General features: G+C 47.8%; 1 protein-coding gene across 2 annotated transcripts in view; it reads left to right on the top strand.

Moving 5' to 3' along the window:
* The window catches only part of LOC138266930 (kinesin-like protein KIF1C), a 272,097-nt gene that overhangs the window by 103,147 nt on the left and 145,535 nt on the right, over positions 1–23,415 (top strand). For both annotated transcript variants that reach the window (XM_069215707.1, XM_069215708.1), the window contains exon 3: positions 22,978–23,054. In XM_069215707.1, coding sequence (XP_069071808.1) covers positions 22,978–23,054 — 77 coding nt within the window. The remainder of the gene's footprint in view (positions 1–22,977; positions 23,055–23,415) is intronic.

Consider the following 23,415-nt stretch of genomic DNA (forward strand, 5'->3'; position numbering starts at 1 on the left):
CCCCGTTCCGTTTCTGTCCCAAATGCCACAATAAATACCCCTATACAGACCAACACTTGGTCTGCAACCTGTGCCTGTCACCTGAGCACAGCGAAGACACCTGCGAGGCCTGTCGTGCGTTCCGGTCCCGAAAAACTCTCCGAGACCGTCGAGCCAGAAGACTTCAGATGGCGTCCGCGCCGACAGCCCACCGGGAGTTCGAGGAACAAGAAGAGGAGGGATACTTTTCGATCCAAGAATCGGACTCCGAAGGATTCGACGATACACAAACCGTGAGTAGGATGTCGAAAACCACTCAAAAGAAGATTTACAAGGCCCAGGGGACGCCACTGCCATCAGGCCATGGCTCGACCCATAAATTCGGTGACCGACCGTCGGCACCGAAAAAGGCCCAAACAGTGCCGAGATCGTCCGACTCCGGTCGAGACACCGGCACACAGCCTTCTCGGGACCGAGAAAGTGCTGGAGACAAGCATCGACACCGAGATACCGGTGTAGACACGGCTCGACGCCGAGACAGCGGCACCGAAGAAGATAGACGCCGAGAGGTTTCGGCCCCGAAAAAGAAAAAAGTCACCTCGGAGCCGAAAAAAGATGCAGACAGGGTTTCGGTGCCGAAACAAACTGCAACCGACCCAGTTTCAGGCTCTTATACAGAAGAGCACTCGCTAACCTCCCAAATGCAAAAGCATAGGTTTGAGGAAGAACTACACTCAATGGATGTAGACCATACGCAAAAGCGTATTTTCATACAGCAGGGGACAGGAAAAATAAGCACCCTTCCCCCTATTAGAAGAAAAAGAAGATTGGAGTTCCAAACTGAACAAACACCACAAACAAAAGTGGTGAAAAAAGTTACCCCACCACCCTCTCCTCCACCTGTGATTAACGTCTCACCAGCACAAACTCCATCACATTCCCCAGCTCACACCACCATGAGCCAGGGTGACCAAGATCAAGACGCATGGGACTTATACGACGCCCCAGTGTCAGATAACAGTCCGGAGGCATACCCTATGAAGCCATCTCCACCAGAGGACAGCACTGCGTATTCTCAAGTGGTGGCTAGAGCAGCACAATTTCACAATGTAAGCCTCCACTCAGAACAGGTCGAGGATGACTTTTTATTCAACACACTCTCCTCCACCCACAGCTCCTACCAAAGCCTGCCTATGCTCCCTGGTATGCTCCGGCACGCAAAAGAAATCTTTAAGGAGCCGGTCAAAAGTAGGGCAATCACACCAAGAGTGGAAAAAAAGTATAAGGCGCCTCCTACAGACCCGGCTTTCATCACTACACAGCTGCCACCAGACTCTGTCGTTGTAGGAGCAGCTAGGAAAAGGGCCAACTCCCACACATCTGGAGATGCACCACCCCCAGATAAAGAAAGCCGCAAGTTCGATGCAGCTGGTAAAAGAGTCGCAGCACAAGCTGCAAACCAGTGGCGCATCGCTAACTCCCAGGCACTACTTGCGCGCTATGACAGAGCCCAATGGGATGAGATGCAACATCTCATTGACCATCTGCCCAAGGACCTACAAAATAGGGCAAAACAAGTGGTTGAGGAGGGACAGACCATTTCCAACAACCAAATCCGCTCCTCCATGGACGCTGCAGATACAGCTGCACGGACAATTAATACATCTGTAACTATCAGAAGGCATGCATGGCTCCGAACGTCTGGTTTTAAACCAGAGATTCAGCAAGCAGTTCTCAATATGCCTTTTAACGAAAAAGAACTGTTCGGTCCAGAAGTGGACACAGCGATTGAGAAACTCAAAAAAGACACGGACACTGCTAAAGCCATGGGCGCACTCTACTCCCCGCAGAGCAGAGGGAATTACAGCACATTCCGTAAAACACCCTTTAGAGGGGGGTTTCGGGGTCAAAGCACACAAGCCAGCACCTCACAGGCAACACCGTCCAGTTACCAGGGACAGTACAGAGGAGGTTTTCGGGGACAATATAGAGGAGGGCAATTCCCTAGGAATAGAGGAAAATTTCAAAGCCCCAAAACCCCTACTACTAAGCAGTGACTCACATGTCACTCACCCCCTCCACACAACACCAGTGGGGGGAAGAATAAGTCATTATTACAAAGCATGGGAGGAAATCACTACAGACACTTGGGTTCTAGCAATTATCCAACATGGTTATTGCATAGAATTTCTACAATTCCCTCCAAACATACCACCAAAAGCACAAAATTTGACAAAACATCATTCCAATCTCCTGGAGATAGAAGTGCAGGCACTATTGCAAAAGAATGCAATCGAATTAGTGCCAAACACACAAATAAACACAGGAGTTTACTCACTGTACTTTCTGATACCAAAGAAGGACAAAACGCTGAGACCAATCCTAGACCTCAGAATAGTGAACACATTCATCAAATCAGACCACTTTCACATGGTCACACTACAAGAAGTATTACCATTGCTAAAACTACACGACTACATGTCAACTTTAGACCTCAAGGACGCGTATTTCCATATATCAATACACCCATCGCACAGGAAATACCTAAGGTTTGTATTCAAAGGAATACATTACCAATTCAAGGTACTGCCTTTCGGATTAACAACCGCACCAAGAGTCTTTACCAAATGTCTAGCGGTAGTCGCTGCACACATCAGAAGGCAGCAAATACATGTGTTCCCATATCTAGACGACTGGCTAATCAAGGCCCATTCGTTAATAGAGTGCTCAAATCACACAAATCAGATCATACAAACCCTCTTCAAACTAGGGTTCACCGTCAACTTCACGAAATCCAACATTCTGCCGTGCAAGGTACAACAATACCTAGGAGCCATAATAGACACAACAAAAGGAGTAGCCACTCCAAGTCCCCAAAGAATTCAAAATTTCAACACCATCATACAACGCATGTATCCAACACAAAAGATACAAGCAAAGATGATATTACAACTCCTAGGCATGATGTCTTCATGCATAGCCATTGTCCCAAACGCAAGACTGCACATGAGGCCCTTACAACAGTGCCTAGCATCACAGTGGTCTCAAGCACAGGGTCATCTTCTAGATCTGGTGTTAATAGACCGCCAAACTTACCTCTCGCTTCTGTGGTGGAACAACATAAATTTAAACAAGGGGCGGCCTTTCCAAGACCCAGTGCCACAATACGTAATAACAACAGATGCTTCCATGACAGGGTGGGGAGCACACCTCGATCAACACAGCATACAAGGACAATGGAACGTACATCAAACAAAACTGCATATAAATCACCTAGAACTACTAGCAGTTTTTCAAGCACTAAAAGCTTTCCAACCAATAATAGTTCACAAATACATTCTCGTCAAAACAGACAACATGACAACAATGTATTATCTAAACAAGCAAGGGGGGACACACTCCACGCAGTTAAGCCTGCTAGCACAAAAAATTTGGCGTTGGGCAATTCACAACCAAATTCGCCTAATAGCACAATTTATACCAGGGATCCAAAATCAACTCGCAGACAACCTCTCTCGAGATCACCAACAGGTCCACAAATGGGAAATTCACCCCCAAATTCTGAACACCTATTTCAAATTCTGGGGAACACCTCAAATAGACTTGTTTGCGACGAAGGAGAACGCAAAATGCCAAAACTTCGCATCCAGATACCCACACAAACAGTCCCAAGGCAATGCCCTATGGATGAACTGGTCAGGGATATTTGCTTACGCTTTTCCTCCTCTCCCTCTCCTTCCTTACCTGGTAAACAAACTCAGTCAAAACAAACTCAAACTCATATTGATAGCACCAACTTGGGCAAGGCAACCCTGGTACACAACGCTGCTAGACCTATCAGTAGTACCCTACATCAAATTGCCCAACAGGCCAGATCTGTTGACACAACACAACCAAAAGATCAGACACCCAGATCCAGCATCGCTGAATCTAGCAATCTGGCTCCTGAGATCCTAGAATTCGGGCACTTACAACTTACCCAAGAATGTATGGAAGTCATAAAGCAAGCCAGAAGGCCATCCACCAGGCACTGCTATGCAAGTAAATGGAAGAGGTTTGTTTGCTACTGCCATATTAATCAAATACAACCTTTACACACAACTCCAGAACATGTAGTGGGCTACTTGCTTCACTTACAAAAATCTAACCTGGCTTTCTCTTCCATTAAAATACACCTTGCAGCAATATCTGCATACCTGCAGACTACCTATTCAACTTCCCTATATAAGATACCAGTCATTAAAGCATTCATGGAGGGCCTTAGGAGAATTATACCACCAAGAACACCACCTGTTCCTTCATGGAACCTAAATGTTGTCCTAACTAGACTTATGGGTCCACCTTTTGAACCCATGCACTCCTGCGAAATACAGTTCCTAACCTGGAAGGTTGCATTTCTCATCGCCATTACTTCCCTAAGAAGAGTAAGCGAGATTCAGGCGTTTACAATACAAGAACCTTTTATACAACTACACAAGAATAAGGTCGTCCTAAGGACTAATCCTAAATTTTTGCCAAAGGTTATTTCACCGTTCCATCTAAATCAAACAGTGGAACTTCCAGTGTTCTTTCCACAGCCAGATACCGTAGCTGAAAGGGCACTACATACATTAGATGTCAAAAGAGCATTAATGTATTACATTGACAGAACAAAGAACATCAGAAAGACTAAACAACTATTTATTGCATTTCAAAAACCTCATGCAGGAAACCCAATATCAAAACAAGGTATAGCCAGATGGATAGTTAAATGCATCCAAATCTGCTACCTTAAAGCTAAACGACAGCTGCCCATTACACCAAGGGCACACTCAACCAGAAAGAAGGGTGCTACCATGGCCTTTCTAGGAAACATCCCAATGCAAGAAATATGTAAGGCAGCCACATGGTCTACGCCTCACACATTCACCCAGCACTACTGTGTAGATGTGTTATCCGCACAACAAGCCACAGTAGGTCAAGCCGTATTAAGAACATTATTTCAAACTACTTCCACTCCTACAGGCTGAGCCACTGCTTTTGGGGAGATAACTGCTTACTAGTCTATGCAAAACATGCGTATCTACAGCGACAGATGCCATCGAACTGAAAATGTCACTTACCCAGTGTACATCTGTTCGTGGCATCAGTCGCTGTAGATTCGCATGTGCCCACCCGCCTCCCCGGGAGCCTGTAGCAGTTTGGAAGTTACCTTCAACTATTTGTATATGTATCATCTCAACCTTAAATAGGTACATACTTAGTCACTCCATTGCATGGGCACTATTACTACAATTCAACTCCTACCTCACCCTCTGCGGGGAAAAACAATCGAAGATGGAGTCGACGCCCATGCGCAATGGAGACAAAAGGAGGAGTCACTCGGTCCCGTGACTCGAAAGACTTCTTCGAAGAAAAACAACTTGTAACACTCCGGGCCAACACCAGATGGCGAGCTATTGCAAAACATGCGAATCTACAGCGACTGATGCCACGAACAGATGTACACTGGGTAAGTGACATTTTCATTTTATGACAATATGCCAAAGTATCTCAGTGAGTACCCTCAGTATGAGGATATCAAATATACACAAGATATATGTACACAATACCAAAATATGCAGTAATAGCAATAGAAAACAGTGCAAGCAATGTATAGTCACAATTGATTGATTGCAATGGGAGCACATAGGTATAGGGGCAACACAAATCATATACTCCAAAAGTGGAATGCGAACCACGAATGGACCCCAAACCTATGAGCTTGTAGAGGGTCGCTGGGACTGTAAGAAAACAGTGAGGGTTAGAAAAATAGCCCTCCCCAAGACCCTGAAAAGTGGGTGCAAAGTGCACCTAAGTTTCCCAGAGAGCACAGAAGTCGTGATAGGGGAATTCTGCAAGGAAGACCAAAACCAGCAATGCAACAACGATGGATTTCCGTACAAGAGTACCTGTGGAACAAGGGGACCAAGTCCAAGAGTCACAATCAAGTCGGGAGTGGGCAGATGCCCAGGAAATGCCAGCTGTGGGTGCAAAGAAGCTGCCACTGGATGGTAGAAGCTGTGGATTCTGCAAGAACGAAGAGGACTAGGAACTTCCCCTTTGGAGGATGGATGTCCCACGTCGTGAAGAAGCTTGCAGAGGTGTTTCCGTGCAGAAAGACCGCAAACAAGCCTTGCTAGCTGGAAGGGTCGCAGTTAGGGTTTTTGGATGCTGCTGTGGCCCAGGAGGGACCAGGATGTCGCCAATTGCGTGAGGAGACAGAGGGGGCGTCCAGCAAGACAAAGAGCCCACTCAGAAGCAAGCAGCACCCGCAGAAGTGCCGGAACAGGCACTACGAAGTAGAGTGAACTGGACCTCACCCAAAGTCACAAAGGAAGGTCCCACGATGCCAGAGGACAATTCAGGAGGTCGTGCACTGCAGGTTAGAGTGCCGGGGACCCAGGCTTGGCTGTGCACAAAGGAAATCCTGGAAGAGTGCACAGGAGCCGGAGCAGCTGCAAATCACGTGGTACCCAGCAATGCAGTCTAGCGTGGGGAGGCAAGGACTTACCTCCACCAAACTTGGACTGAAGAGTCACTGGACTGTGGGAGACACTTGGACAGAGTTGCTGAGTTCAAGGGACCTCGCTCGTCGTGCTGAGAGGAGACCCAGAGGACCGGTGATGCGGTCTTTTGGTGCCTGCGGTTGCAGGGGGAAGATTCCGTCGACCCACAGGAGAGTTTTTCGGAGCTTCTAGTGCAGAGAGGAGGCAGACTACCCCCACAGCATGCACCACCAGGAAAACAGTCGAGAAGGCGTCCGGATCAGCGTTACAAGGTCGCAGTAGTCGTCTTTGCTACTTTGTTGCAGTTTTGCAGGCTTCCAGAGCAGTCAGCGGTTGATTCCGTGGCAGAAGGTGAAGAGAGAGATGCAGAGGAACTCTGATGAACTCTTGCATTCGTTATCTAAAGAATTCCCCAAAGCAGAGACCCTAAATAGCCAGAAAAGGAGGTTTGGCTACTTAGGAGAGAGGATAGTCTAGCAACACCTGGAGGAGCCTATCAGAAGGAGTCTCTGACGTCACCTGCTGGCACTGGCCACTCAGAGCAGTCCAGTGTGCCAGCAGCACCTCTGTTTCCAAGATGGCAGAGGTCTGGAGCACACTGGAGGAGCTCTGGGCACCTCCCAGGGGAGGTGCAGGTCAGGGGAGTGGTCACTCCCCTTTCCTTTGTCCAGTTTCACGCCAGAGCAGGGCTGGGGGATCCCTGAACCGGTGTAGACTGGCTTATGCAGAAATGGGCACCATCTGTTCCCATGAAAGCATTTCCAGAGGCTGGGGGAGGCTACTCCTCCCCAGCCCTAACACCTTTTTCCAAAGGGAGAGGGTGTAACACCCTCTCTCTGAGGAAGTCCTTTGTTCTGCCTTCCTGGGCCAAGCCTGGCTGGACCCCAGGAGGGCAGAAACCTGTCTGAGGGGTTGGCAGCAGCAGCAGCTGCAGTGAAACCCCGGGAAAGGTAGTTTGGCAGTACCCGGCTCTGAGCTAGAGACTCGGGGGATCATGGAATTGTCACCCCAAGCCATTCTGACATTGGGGAGGCATTGGGGAGACATGATCTTAGACATGTTACATGGCCATGTTCGGAGTTACCATTGTGACGCTATACATATGTTGTGACATATGTATATTGCACGCGTGTAATGGTGTCCCCGCACTCACAAAGTCCGGGGAATTTGCCCTGAACAATGTGGGGGCACCTTGGCTAGTGCCAGGGTGCCCACACACTAAGTAACTTAGCACCCAACCTTTACCAGGTAAAGGTTAGACATATAGGTGACTTATAAGTTACTTAAGTGCAGTGGTAAATGGCTGTGAAATAACGAGGACGTTATTTCACTCAGGCTGCCATGGCAGGCCTGTGTAAGAATTGTCAGAGCTCCCTATGGGTGGCAAAAGAAATGCTGCAGCCCATAGGGATCTCCTGGAACCCCAATACCCTGGGTACCTCAGTACCATATACTAGGGAATTATAAGGGTGTTCCAGTATGCCAATGTAAATTGGTGAAATTGGTCACTAGCCTGTTAGTGACAATTTGGAAAGAAATGAGAGAGCATAACCACTGAGGTTCTGGTTAGCAGAGCCTCAGTGAGACAGTTAGGCACCACACAGGGAACACATACAGGGCACACTTATGAGCACTGGGGCCTTGGCTGGCAGGGTCCCAGTGACACATACAACTAAAACAACATATATACAGTGAAATATGGGGGTAACTTGCCAGGCAAGATGGTACTTGCCTACACATGTTTAGTGTGTTGTTCTGGGTGAACAGAGAATATTAAAATGTCATCCAGATAGACGACCCCTGTCTGGTGAAGGAGGTCAGAAAAGATAGCGTCCATAAATCTCTGAAAGATGGAGAGAGCATTGGTTAGTCCAAAGGGCATTACCCGAAACTCATAATGGCCGAAAGGTGTTCTGAAGGCGGTCTTCCATTCATCACCTTCTTTTATCCTTAAAAGATGGTATGCTCCCCTGAGATCTAACTTGGTGAATTTCTTAGCCCCTCTGACGGCTTCTAAAATATCCTTAATGAGAGGCAGAGGGTAGCGGTCTTTAGTAGTGATTTTATTCAATCCGCGAAAGTCTATACAATGACGTAAATCTTTCGTCTTCTTTGGTACGAAAAAGAGGGGAGACCCTGCAGATTAAGAGGAAGGAGCAATCAGGCCACTTTGGACGTTTTCCTCTAGATATTCCTTGAGTATCTTTTTATCAGGCTCGATTAGAGAATACATTCGCCCAAAAGGAACCACAGCATCTAGTTCCAGAGGAATGGCACAATCGTATTCTCTATGAGGTGGCAGTACAGGCTTTTTTGGTTTCTGGAATACATATTCCAGATAATGTCTGGGTACTCCTTGCAAAAAGTTGATGGAACATCCTACTTTAGGTGGTGTTAGTAAGATACTCTTCGGGGACCAATAAGTTCCTGCCAAATAAGAAGGCTGTTGGCAAAAATGGGAGGAAAGAGAAATGGTTCTAGTTTCCCAATTAATATAGGGATTATGCCGGGTTAGCCATAGAATACCCAGAGTCATTACGTGATGCGGTGCGGATATCAAGTCGAGGGAAATGTTTTCTTGATGTTTCCCAAAATGCAACCATAACATAGGAGTGGTATGCCTGACAGGTCCTGAGGCTAGGAGGGAACCATCCACCGTGTGGACTTGCTCTGGTACATCCTTGGGTATCCGAGGAATCTGTCTTTCCAAAGCCCACGTTTCGTCTAGGTAGATACCACTGGCCCCACAATCCAACAAGGCCAGTGCTCTTTCTTCACGGCCATCTACTAACTGTAAGGTGACGGGTAAGAGGAAAAGAGCGGTTATTTCTTCTCTGGAAGAACAGATGGAAGGTATCTCGGAATATCCCGTTCTCACCCTTCTCACAGAGGACGGGAGCTGGCGTTTCCCAAGGACTTTGCTGGACAGATGGGACAGGTACGGAGTAGATGACTAGAAGCACCACAATAAAGGCAAAGTCCATTCCGTCGCCTGTTTTCACGCTCACAAGTTGATAACGGCCCACGCGCCAAATCGATTTGCATAGGTTCCTCATCAGTAGGCCCTTTAGTTTCAGAATGAGTCTCCTCGGAACGATGAAAAATGCTGCAGGAGGTCACTGAGTGTGATGGTATACAATTCTTTTTCTTCTCCATTCTTCGCTCATTTAGACGATATTCTATTGAAAGTGTCAAATCCATTAAACCCTTGAGATCCTCCACTCTGGCAGAGTGCACTAGTTCATCTTTGATTTCCTCCCAAAAACCTCTTCGAATAAGGTTCACCAAGGTACGCTCCACCCAAGAGGTTTCAGCTGCCAATTGTCTAGACTGTGTGATGTATTGTAGAACATCTTGACTTCCTTGTTGAATATCGCATAGAGCTTCTTCTGCCGAGGATTCAAGTCCAGCACGCTCAAACATTTGTTTAAAGGCGGCAATAAAGGCTGAATAGTTAGACAGGCTGGAATCATTGCCTGTCACCAGTGGGGTTGCCCAGGCTAAGGCCAGACCAGATAGAGCGCTGATCAAATATCCAACCTTAGTTTTATCTTGCGTGAACTGTGGAGGACGGAATGCGAAGTAGACTGTCAAGGCATCTAGGAATTCTCGCAATTTTTTAGGATCCCCAAAGAAGCGAGGTGTAGTTGCAGAGATAGTAGGGACATCAGTGGCCCTAGAGGCTAGGGCTTGTCGGAAAGCCGTATTTTCGGTTCGTAGCTGTTGGAGTTCTTGGGCTTGTTGTTGGATAGTCAGGAGCAATGTTTGGCTTGTTGGTTCCGTACTCATCACGGGATTCTCCATGGTTCCGGACCACGGCTGAAGTTTTGGGCGTCACAATTCACCCTTGGCTTACCGTCTGTATCAGAGAGGGATGGTGTGCGGCCCTGGTTCCTGCAAGCCCTACTCTGACCGAGGTAGGGGCGACCCCTTCCGGTAGCCACAGTGCTGTTGACAATAGTACGCCACCACAGTCCGTGCCCTCCAGAAGGAGTCCCAGAGGAAAAACCCCAAGGGGGAAAAAACCTCCAACGGAACTCCCTGGAACAGAAGGAGGAGACAAGGAATTAGCACTCAGAAGCCTGGAAATACTGGAAAGCAGAGGAAAAATAGGAATAAATGGAGTCCAGACGAAGTCTAGCCGGAGCGTGACCACCACAGCAGAAGTGTTGCAACACAATGAGAAGAAGAATTGATTCCCCTTATATACCCTAGACAGGAAGTGATAGACAGGAAGAAGTAACACCACCATTTTGGATTGGGAAGGGGCTATAGCAACAGATAGGAAAAGGCACCATAGTAAAAAAGGAACAGATGCATGCAGGGAAAAGAGAGGTACAAGGTGTGCTGGGAAGAAGGAGGCATGGCTCCAGGAATCATAAGGAGGAAAAGAAGGCCCTGAAATGGGGCACCCGGTAAGTGTGTGATGCTAGGGGTGCAGACACCCCACGACAACACCCGTGTCGCGCGCTATGCGTGGCGAGGACCGACGCACAATCCTGGGCCTCAGGCCTCGCTGCGGCAAAAGAACAGCGCGCGACCAGAGCAAAGGGCAGCCGCGGGCTCCGCGACCCCAAACACGGGCTGCGGCTCCCACCGCGGCCCGGGCAGGAGACGCCGCGGGATGCCGCGGCGCGACAATGTTGGCATTTGAAACATGTCAGGTGTACATGTCCTATGAATAGACATGATATGTTGAAGTTGAAGAGTTCCCTATACTTATACACAAATATTCTGCTTTTATGGTTTAAGGATTACAGGTAAATAAGATTTTATGCTGAACTAAAATACAATTTGCACTGCATGAAAGATTTGATGCAAGCTTTTTAGGTATGTCCATAATAAAACTACATCCCTCTTCCCTCTCGTTATCTAATAAGCAATATTGAGCTAGTGTGGACACTAGATTAAGATGAATAGTTTTGTAGGGTCTCTATCGCCGACATTCAATTGGTCTTCACTTGTGTGCTCACATTAGCATTAAAGGCCTTTAACCTTTCTGTAGCTATATGATATCCCATATAGGTCACCTCTTTATAGATTTATAACCAATTTATCTGATTCTGTCTTTGTCCGTTGTCTCACCATCCTTAATTTTGCTGCTTGACGCTGTCCTAAACTCTGCTAGAACCATTTGCTGCATATTTGTGCATAGGAAGATATATTTTGAGGATTCCATGTCTAGCACAGCCCCATTCAAATTGTGAGGTACAAGATTTTTGGGGTATATATTCATTTTTATGGGCGAGCACAAAGTGCTCCGTCCATTCTGTAATCTCTCTTTGGGCTTGAAACCACGCCCATGCCACGTCAGTCACTTACATTGGTTCGTGGGCTTGTCTTTTAAAATCCGCTTGCTTTCATTTGTGAAAGGCATGCAATTGTCATGCCTTTTCCGGTGTGTAGCCCACCTACACAGCACCGGTAAAGTACCAAAAACATACGAGGCTCGATGTTTTCAGCCTGGAGTCCGGACTACTTTATCTGTTTATTTTCCACGCAGCACGATTGTGCTGCATTTTACATAGCGCTATTGCGCTGCGTTTTTTTTTTTGCTTTACAACTCTAATAGCTCTAACTCTAACAAATGCAAGACCCGTTGCATTGAAAATGCTTGTTAACATATGTAGCCTGCTTAGCCATGAGATTAAAAAGTGTCTACCTACCTAGATCCTTCTTAATTTCTACAAGTAAAGGAGTTTTGTTTGCTCTAACTACATCTGAGACCTACTGCATGTCTTACATCCTCAAATATTTAGTGTGGGAAGAGTCCCTTTGAAATTGCAGTTGTTCTTTGAGCTGTGGCATGGTGTCACTGGAAAGCCTGAGGTTCAACAACTTTTATTTTTTCCATGTTAATCTTATAACCAGCTCAATTCTTAACTTCTCTAATGTTTGAAGGTGATCCACCACCACTGAAGGGTACTCTAATGGTCACTCTACTTAAAAAAGGGCATTGTCCACTCTATATGATAAGGCCTGGACATTTTGAGCTTGTTGAATATGGCACACAAACTCAGAGCTCAGAGCAAAGCAAACGAGTGGCAGCAAGCAGTTGCCTAGCTCATCTTTGTAGTTTTATCTAGTCAGAAACTTTCCCATTTAAGCAACATTGTAGCTGTGGGGCTGTTGTAATTGACCATTTTTATTTTCAGAAATTTATGGGCCTAGCCCACTATTCACACCACTTCCTTCAGGAAGCCCCATTCCACATGATCAAAAGCTTTTTCAGCATCCAAAGATGTGCAAATTGTTGGTATCTTTTTCAGTGGGCTTACTCGACTGGGTGGACCGCTCTCCTCCCATTGTCAGGAACATACCTGCGGAGAACAAACCCTGGTTGTCCTGAGTCAGCCAGGTTTGATATTAAATGTTCGATCCTAGCTGCTGATATTTTTGTATAACCATTTCCATCTGTGTTCACAATAGCAGTTGATTCATATGAAGAGCATAGCTGCTCTTTCTTACCTGGTGTAGGATACCACAAATGTCATCCTCGCTCATGGCTGGAGTAAATATTTCTTATTCAGCTATGTAATGAAACAGTGTAGGTAGCTCAGGGATTAGCTGCATTTCAGAGTTCGTTAAAAAATTCTGTGTAAAGTGGTGGGCCTGTGGCTTTATTGGTATTAAAATTGTGAATATAAAGCTTGAAGTCTTCAGTGGTGTTATGCTTGTCACTTTGGGGATACTAGACACATTAACTTGTACTATTTGGGCTTTGGCCTTTCTAGGAATAAGCTTCAACTGAGTTTAAGGTTTCAAAGAGCATTTATAATCCTTCACTGTTTCCCCTTTCTGTATTTTATTTCCTCTTTTTAGGTCTCTCCTTCAGATCGCTTGCACTGTGTGTGCTACGAGGTGTGTTGTTTAGTGTTCAGTGGGCTTACAACCTGTCCACAGCATACCGTGAACTGTTTTCATTGTCACTTCAATTTGCAGTACTTAGACTGGCCTCCCTTCCTTTCCTACATTAGGTCCTCCCTGGTGCATGAACCAAGTACGTGGGTTCTTCCTCGTCTTCTTTTTTTAATTTTTTTATTTCATCAGCGTTTCAGTAGTATTCCTGGATGTTCAGTGTCCTTGCCTTCTTTTAAAATGGCATACAGCTGTTGCTTTCAGCCCATCTCCTATCTCTATTGATGCTTTAGTTACTTACACCCCAAACTGTACTGCTCAGTACTACCCCACTCTACCCCCACACCACTCTTCTCCACACCACATGATTCAACTCCACTCTCCTCTATGGCCTTCTGCATTTTGCCACACAGTGATACTCTATGCTACTGGTGGGCCATGCCACTCTGTCTCGCTGCTCTGTGCCACTCTAGTCTGGGCCACTCTGTGCCACCCCACTCTGTCATTCCACTCCATGCCACTTCACTCCACTCTACTCTATGCTGCTTTACTGTGTTACTCTACTCTATACCATTCTATTCCACTCCACTCTACGCCACATCATTCTGCGCCACTCTACTCCACTGCATGCTACACCATTCCACTCTGTGCCACTCCTTTCCACTCTGTGGCACGCCTTTTCACTCTCTGGCTACGCCACTCCATGGTACGCTAGTCCTCACCACTCTGTGCCGCACCTCTCGACTTTGCGCCATTCCAGTCTGTCTACCGTACGACACTGTACTGTACCCCTGCCCCAGCAAACCATTGGTTGTTTTTGTTGTTACTTTCATTTGCAATCTTTCAGTTGCTGAGCTCCTGTTAGCATCCTTTTCTTTCTTGTTTTAACACCACATTGGAGCATGATTTAAATACGTGTCTTTTTCCTCGTCTTGTTGCAACTCGCTATTTTTATTTTCTAAGCGCTTCAATATTATTCCTGACGTGTAATGTGGTGTCATATTTTTTACATTAGCACACAGCTGTTGTTTTCACTCTACCTACCATCTCTATAGACACTTTAAGTACTTCCATTCAGAACTGTACTTCTGTACGCTACCTTACGCTACTACACTCTATGCCTCACCACTTCAGGTGGGAAGGGGACAAGGGGCGGCTTCTCTGTTAGGGTGGAGGAGCGTCACCCCACCTGCAGCAGAAGCTGCAAACCTTTTAGAACAAAACTATGTTAATTATCCTTTCGTTTTGAAATGGCGGGCCATGGGGGTGACGAGCTGTTCCCCCCTCAGAGCGCATGTGTGTTTGACTGGCTGTCTTGGGCATGTGCACTGTGCTCTTTCCAGCAGGGCACTGTGTTGCCGGGCTGGAGAGAGCATGTAGAGGCTCACAGTCTGCCTGGGAGCACCCTCGCTGGGCGCTCCCAGCCAATCCTGACGCTGTTCTGAGCAGGAGCCTGTGCCTGCAGTGACGATGGAAAGAGGAGCGGCATGTCACAGGTCGATGGATCAGGTATTTATTAAATCCCCCCCGCTTCCCCCACATACCCCCTCGCGCCCCAGTTGTTAGCGCAGCAAGCCGCGACTGGAAGGGGCATTGTTGGGCATAAAAGACTTTGTCACCAGCTCCCCCCAGGACTAAGATTGGTCTCTTTAGGGCCAAAATACTTATGCCTTTATGTCTCCTGAGGGCCAGCTGGGGGAAGACCTGGACTTCACAGCCAAACCACGTGCTCAGCAAGATGGTAGGACACTGTGGTGCCTGGGAGTGCAGACAGGAGGGTGCTCTGCTGTCTGTTTGTGGAGGGGCTGTGCAAGATGCCCCCACCAGCAGGAGAGGAACATCAGGGGCCAGACACCGGAGAATGTTGGTGCAGTTAATCAGGGGACCCAACCCCTCTCAAAGAATGCCCGTTTAGAGGCTATGGAGACCTTTAGAAAATGCTCCTTGTGGTTACAGCTCGCCACCAGAAGCAAAAGGAGCCCACTCTCAAGGAAATATGTCTTATGGGGTTCGAGACATGCAGCAGTAAAGCATTATGTGGCCTGAAAAGGTTAAATACAGTCTTTGACACATATGGTTTAAAATTAATAATGTTTTATTGACAATGATTATTAATGAGCGTTGCAGTGCTGATATATTCATAATGATTGTATGTGGGTAGTGTCCCCAATGATTTTAACAGTAGTTAATTATTAAAGTGTAGCATGTGATCAGTGTTTCATTGGTGTTTTGACTCATTGTCCCCTTGGTATGGTGACCCTATGAAAAAGCCAATAAGTCTACCTTAAATGTATTGATGTGGTGACTGACCCCTTTATAAAGCCAATAGGCTACTTTATGTACAGTGACACCCCATCATAGGGTGACGTTATCTCTGACATAGATGGGGGCACTGTGATTATATTATAGAGTTCAGCGCTCACTAGGGGTGAAGTGTGATATTATGGTGTCACCAAAGCTAGTTCCATCTACCTGATGTACACGTTTGTAATTTGCACATATTTTGTGTAGAGTAATAAAAAACACATTAGCACAGACTGCTGTGCCGCCTCTCCTTGCATTCGCTGCGTGGTGAAGGAGTGAAATCAAGTCATTTGTAAGTTAATGCTTAGTAGTGTGTGTCATAAATGCACTTTTCTGATGGATACAACTACCTGTGGATTCCTCACCTAATGAATACTCCCATGGCGCCAGCATTCGACGGAAATCTTCTTACTAGTCTCTGCACGTCGACGAGGACGTCACTCTAGCCCACGCGACGCCGTCTGACGTCATACAGGCAATAAGAGGTCCTCGACGATGTGCGGATGTCAGTTCCCTTTTTTCCGTGCATTCGAAACGGTTATCTTCGAGGGAGCAACTGTTACTTTTGTGGTTACAGTGTATTTTTGCTGCGTAGTCTTTCGCTGTGGTAATAATGTCGCAGAGAAAGTCTGGATTCAAGCCTTGTCGTGAGTGTGGAGGCAAGATGTCGGTGACGGATCCTCATTCCGATTGCCTTTGGTGTTTGAGCTCCGACCACGACGTCTCGACTTGTGATTCATGCCAGCACATGAATCCAAAGGCCCTCAAGGAACGTGAGGCGAAGCTGTTTATGGCGAAATCGAAGGAGAAGCATCACAAGAAGTCTTCTTCTCCAAGACATCGGCGTCATCGAGACTCCCGGCGCCGTAGAGAATCTCGGCGTCATTCGAAGGAGACTCGTTCCAGGTCTTCGGATTGGCGCCGAAGGACATGGGAGATCAGTCCCACGGTTACGCCGCATCCTTCGACGCCGTTGCCCTCTCCGGCGTCTCCAACTTCATCTGGACAGGCGTCGGTGATTGAGGTATTGGAGCCTCAGGTGTTTTCTCCGGCGTTGCAGACGTCGAGGCCGGCGTCGGGGTCGCCTCCGAGACAGGCACCCCAGTATCCAGCTTTTCCCACCCCTGGAGCCGATAGTTCCGCATTCTTGAATGCGATGTATGCCATCTTCCAACAGATGGCTTCAGGGGGTGCTCCAGCTGGGCCTTTGGCCTTTTCATTGGGTGATCCTGCGCCTCTACGGCCGGCACCCTTTATGCCCTTTCTCCCTTTTGGGAACGTGGGCTCGGCGCCAGTGTCGGCGCCGGTGGCCGCTCCGGTGGCTTCAGAGGGATTGGCCCCGGGGATTTCCATCCCGTCGACGTCGGGATTTCGGCCTGTGACTCCGGTGGGTCCATCTGCTTCAACTGCTCTTTCGTCGGCGCTGAAGTTACCTGTGGCGCCGGACGCGGCATCAGTGGCTTCTGAAGATCGGCGCCGATCTTCGACTTCGGCGGAGGCATTGTCGACTCCGCGTATTGAACAACGGCTTCATTCGGGGAGACGTGCTCTCCGTGTATTAGAGGAGCAGGAGTACCAACGAGCCCTGGAGGAAGGAGAGCTAGAGGACTCGGGTGATGGGCTGCGTGGTCTGGAGTCGGCCAGTGGGCTGCACACTTCCCCTGAGTGGGATCTTTCGTCCCCAGGAGAATACACTGAGGAGGCTGCTTCCTTTCATGCAGTAGTACGGAAGGCAGCTAGTTTTTTGGACCTGCCTTTGCCGGTGGTGGAGGCTAAACAAAACCTTCTAACAGAGGTGCTAAATCCGGCCTCAGCTGCGGCGGAGCCTCTTTTGCCATTTAATGACGCTCTGCTGGATCCGGTGTTAGAGGTGTGGAAGAGGCCGGCATCTTCCCCAGCAGTTCACAGAGCCGTGGCCAGGAGGTATCGGGCGGCTCCGACTGACCCTAGTTTTCTGTCTAGGCACCCTACGCCGGAGAGCTTGGTGGTGCAGGCCTCCTGTTCATCTAAGTCAGCGCCTGGTTCTTTCCCGACGGTGCCTGGGGACAGAGATTCAAAGAAACTAGAGGCGCAGTCCAAGAAGATTTTTTCGTCCTGCAGTCTGGCGTTGAAGGCCACCAACGCAACCTGTATCCTGGGGAGGTATATTCATGCTCTGATGGATGACATTTCCTCATCATTTACAGAGCTTCCCCAGGGTCTTTTGGATCTTGTTTCAAATGCCCAGGGTGCTGCGACCCAGATTATCCAGACGGGACTGGATACCACCGACTCGGTAGCCAGAGCAATGGGCACAACTGTGGTGGCAAGGAGACAGGCCTGGCTCCGTAACTCGGGCTTTTCTGCGGATGTACAGTCCACATTGTTGGATCTCCCGTTTGATGGGGACAAACTGTTTGGAGCCAAGGCTGATTCGGCCTTGGAACGTTTTAAGGAGAGCAGGGCCACGGCTAAGTCGTTAGGGCTCCAAGCTCCTTCTTCCACGGCCTCTTCCAGATTTTTCAGGAGGTTTCGTGGATTTGGGCGTGGCTCTTCCTCCTCTTCCTTTCGGGGAAGATATCAGCAACCTGCCTCTTCCCATCCCTATAGATCTTTTAGGGGTAGAGGTAGGGTCTGCACCAGAGGAGCCTCTCAGCAGCACTCTGCCTCATCCTCATCCTCTGGCGGGGTGCAGCAGGGGAAGCAGCCTTAGGCTTCCACCATTTCCCACTCACTCCTCTCCTGTAGGGGGAAGATTACAGCATTTTCTCACCAAATGGAAGACTGTTACAACGGACACTTGGGTTCTCAGTATTGTGGGAAAAGGCTACACCCTTCCCTTTCGGGAGTTCCCGCCCCTCATCCCGCCCCGTCCTTCTTATTGTTCAGAAGAACACCTCCTGTTGCTAGAACAGGAGGTACAAGCCCTCCTTTCAAAGGGCGCGGTGGAGTTGGTCCCAGAGCAGGAAAGGGGTCGAGGATGTTACTCAAGGTATTTCCTGATTCCCAAGAAGGATGGTCGTTTGAGACCAATCCTGGACCTGAGGATCTTGAATTGGTTCCTCAAGCAGGAAAAGTTCAAGATGCTGACCCTAGCACAGGTGCTTTTGGCGTTGAACAAGGAAGACTGGATGGTGTCTGTCGACTTGCAGGATGCTTACTTTCATATCCCGATACTCAAGTCACACAGGAAGTATCTCCGGTTTGTGGTGGGATCGCAGCACTATCAGTTTGCGGTCCTTCCGTTTGGTCTTACTTCAGCACCTCGAGTCTTCACGAAGGTGATGTCGGTGGTTGCGGCAGAACTCAGAAGGAAGGGGATAGCAGTATTCCCTTACTTGGACGACTGGTTGATCAAAGCCAAGTCCCCGGAGCTTGTGTCGCATCATCTGCAGTCAACAACCCAGTTGTTGTTCGACCTGGGTTTTTCGGTGAACGAGCCCAAATCTCACCTAGAGCCCTCTCAGCGCCTCCTGTTCATAGGGGCAGTACTGGATACAACATTGGGTCGGGCCTTTCCTCCGCCTCAGCGGATTCAAGATATTCAGGATTTGGTTCCAATGTTTCGAAATGGAGCGGTAGTTCCAGTCCTCAAGGTCCTTCGTCTGCTCGGTCTGTTTGCCTCCTGCATTCTGTTGGTCACGCATGCTCGCTGGCACATGAGGGCTCTTCAGTGGTGCCTCCGAAGGCAGTGGTCTCAACACAAAGGGGATCTAGAGAGTACTGTCAAGATCTCCAGAGATGCTTCTGTGGATTTGAAGTGGTGGATTGCAAGCAACAATCTTTCACAAGGAAAGCCGTTCCAGCAGTCGCCACCAGTGGCCACAGTCATAACGGATGCTTCCACTCTAGGGTGGGGAGCTCATCTGGGGGATCTGGAGATCCAAGGCCTTTGGTCTCCAGAGGAACAGATGTTTCACATCAATCTGTTAGAGTTACGGGCTGTACGTCTGGCTCTCAAGGCCTTCCTCCCTTCCCTTCGTGGTCAGTCGGTACAGGTCCTAACGGACAATCCTACCACGATGTGGTACATAAACAAGCAGGGAGGAGTGGGGTCGTACCTTCTCTGCAGAGAAGCTCTTCGACTATGGTCCTGGGCAAAGGACCATCAGATTTGCTTGATAGCAAACCATCTGGCCGGAGTCTTGAACGTGCGTGCGGACAGTCTCAGTCGCCAATTCTCGGCAGACCACGAGTGGCGTCTCCATCCAGATCAAGTCCGTTTAATCTTCCAGAGGTGGGGGTTTCCTCGGGTAGATCTGTTTGCCACTCGAGAGAACGCGCATTGTCTGTTAGTCTGCAGCCTCCAGTATCCGATGCAGGAAGCGTTGGGGGACGCGTTTCAAATAACCTGGTGCGGCCAGTTGCTTTACGCGTTTCCTCCCATACCCTTGATTCCTCGAGTATTGAGGAAGATTCGCCAGGACCGGGCTCTAGTCATCCTAATAGCTCCGGATTGGCCAAGGAGGGTATGGTACTCCGACCTTCTCCAACTCTCAATGTGCCCTCCGCTCCGTCTCCCTTTCAGGGCAGACCTTCTCTCGCAGTCGCAGGGGCAGGTTCTACACCCCAACCTCCAGAGTCTGCACCTACATGCCTGGAGATTGAACGGGGCAACCTGAGTTCCTTCTCTCTCCCGCCTGAGGTAGTGGATGTTATATTAGCGGCCAGGCGACACTCCACTAAATCTATCTACGCTAATAGATGGTCTAAATTTGTTGCGTGGTGTGGAGAGAGGCAGATTGATCCTTTGCATGCTCATCTATCGGACGTTTTGTCTTTTGCTCTGTCTCTAGCGCAGAAAGGTTGTGCAGTGGCTACCATTAAGGGTTATTTATCGGCCTTGTCAGCCTTCATATGTCTTCCAGACCAACCATCTTTATTTAAATCCCCTATTGTTATCAGATTCTTGAAAGGTCTTCTAAATAAATATCCTCCAAAGCCATTCGTTATGCCGCAATGGGATTTGTCCTGGGTCCTGACTTTCCTTTTGGGGTCCCCTTTTGAACCTATGCATTCTTGCCCCTTAAGGTATTTGGTTTTAAAAACAGGCTTCCTGATAGCTATAACATCAGCAAGGAGAGTGAGTGAGTTGCAGGCCTTATCAGTAAAGCCCCCTTATACAACTTTTTATGGGGATAAGGTGGTGTTGAGGACCAAGGCTACTTTCCTCCCGAAGGTTGTTTCACCCTTCCATTTGGCTCAGGCAATTACTTAGTCCACGTTCTATCCTCCGCCTCATCCTTCCAAAGAGGAAGAAAGACTGCACCGTCTGGACCCAAAGAGGGCGTTGAGCTTCTTTATTGATAGAACAAAGGATTTCAGGCTGGAGGATCAGCTGTTTATTGGATACGTGGGCAAGAGGAGAGGAAAGGCAGTCCACAAAAGAACACTATCCAGGTGGGTTGTTCTTTGCATTAAAATCTGTTACTCTTTGGCAAAGAAGGATCCTCCTGAGGGCATTAGAGCTCATTCCACCAGAGCTAAGTTGGCCACTTCGGCCTTGGCCAGAGGTGTTCCTGTGGTCGACATCTGCAAGGCCGCAACTTGGTCGTCCCTTCACACTTTTGCAAAACATTACTGTTTGGATTCTGAGGTTAGAAGGGACGGCCATTTTGCACGGTCAGTGCTGCAGGATTTCTTGGTTTGACCATTTAGGCACCCACCGCCGGGCGTGGTACTGCTTTGGGACTCTATTCATTAGGTGAGGAATCCACAGGTAGTTGTATCCATCAGAAGAACGAGTTACATACCTTCGGTAACGACTTTTCTGGTGGATACATTAGCTACCTGTGGATTCCTCACGGTCCCACCCGCCTCCCCGTTGCCTTTCTGGTCTTACCAAGTAATCCTTGAGTATGCTCCTCTTGGTCTTTGAGGGTGCAATAGATGTTGTATATATTATATGTATATAGGTATACATCTTTGTGTATATACTTGATGTGTAGATATATATTTTAAAAAGAGAGAGTTATATATATATATAAAAGATTTACAGTTATTCATGCAATGTTGTGTATTTTTACAATGTAATGGGATGTTGCCTTGCTCTTTCATTGCATTACCTGGTTGTTCTCATGCACGTAAAAAATGATTGGTACTGACGTCTGCACGTCGTCGAGGACCTCTTATTGCCTGTATGACGTCAGACGGCGTCGCGTGGGCTAGAGTGACGTCCTCGTCGACGTGCAGAGACTAGTAAGAAGATTTCCATCGAATGCTGGCGCCATGGGAGTATTCATTAGGTGAGGAATCCACAGGTAGCTAATGTATCCACCAGAAAAGTCGTTACCGAAGGTAAGTAACTCGTTCTTCTGTTATAAAAGAAAAAGCACTGTCTGGAAAATTGGAGTAGTGTTGTGTTATGCCAGCGAATCAGGATTTGCTGTCCCACACCGCCTACTCTGAACAGGCCTTGGACGGCACTGCTCGTTACCCTGAGAGAGTCAAGGGCCACAAAGAGTACTTAGGTCCCAGAAAGGAGACAATTGCGGATGTATTACTTGTGAAAGACTGACATCCTTCGCAACTAATTACCCAATTTCTTTCAAGCACCCTCTGTTCTTTTGTCCTTGGTTGCTTTTCACCCTAGCTATCTCCCTTTTAACAGCAGATGCACTCTTCCTTACACCTGTAGGTGGGAGGAGTGCTTTCCCATTTTAGTATATGGGGTAATTGGGGAATTACTAATAGAGCTGTTTTCATAACTTTTAGCCACTCCGAAGAGGGTCCAAGGGACCCACTAGTAATACATTTCTGATGAATACTCTGGAAAATTATGTCTGTGAACACGTCTGTGAAAATCCACACAGATGGAATAGTCTCTTGAGCTCCCTTCTTTTTCAGTATCTCCGCCCTAATCGTTCTTTTGGACCCTGGTAAGGAGGGTTCCCAGGAATAACCAATATGTGGCCTTTTTGCGGTGTGCCCTTTCAGGAAAACTCAGTTGTATCCATGACCTGAATAATCTGTGGTTGGTTCACCTAAGTGTCAGTAGACATTTGCAGTAACACCTCTAATTTATGCTGTTTACACTCCCTCCTAAGGTGTACTGTTAAAGCTCTTGAAGCAGGTTAGCAGTCTGGTCATTTTTTGCCTCTGCAGCCCCCGGACAATATATCTCTTTTTAGCAAACTAAAAATGTGTCCAATCTTCACTACGTGAGACATGTCTGGTGAGGTGGCCCTTTAAGGCCCAGGAAAAGTGCACCCAGCTCTTTTCTTAAGGTGGCTGGGTGTGTGTGTACTTTACTGGTGATTATAAGTACGTTGTATGTCTGTTTTATATATGTGTACATTCTTAGAGCTGACGTGGATATTCTTTCCTTCAGGCATTAGCAATCCCAAGCAGCCAAAGGACCCCCCCAAGAACTTCACCTTCGATTATTCATACTGGTCCCACACTTCGGTAAGTTTTTGTTTTCATCTCTTGGAGACTTCAGCATTTGTTTTGTTTGCATGTTACAATGACTGCATTCACTGTGCTGTTAGAGTAGTCTACAGTGTTAAGCGGTCTCTCTTAAACGTGGGCTTTATTGGATCATTGTTTGAAGGTCATGAGGACCTTGGACCCTGAAGAGAGGGTGATGATGCACTGATGGGTACAGCCTGGCTAGTCTTGCACTAAAGTGTGTCTTTCACCCACACCGTACTTGCAAAGCTGGGCAAAAGATTAGGATGCATGACTGTTCTGTTACATTTCAGTTTGGCTAAAGTTGCATCAATAGCATTAAGGAAACATCCACAGCTTGTCTCCATGGGATGTTCTT

This window comes from Pleurodeles waltl, chromosome 12 (genome assembly GCF_031143425.1).
Source record: "Pleurodeles waltl isolate 20211129_DDA chromosome 12, aPleWal1.hap1.20221129, whole genome shotgun sequence".
Lineage (NCBI taxonomy): Eukaryota > Metazoa > Chordata > Amphibia > Caudata > Salamandridae > Pleurodeles > Pleurodeles waltl.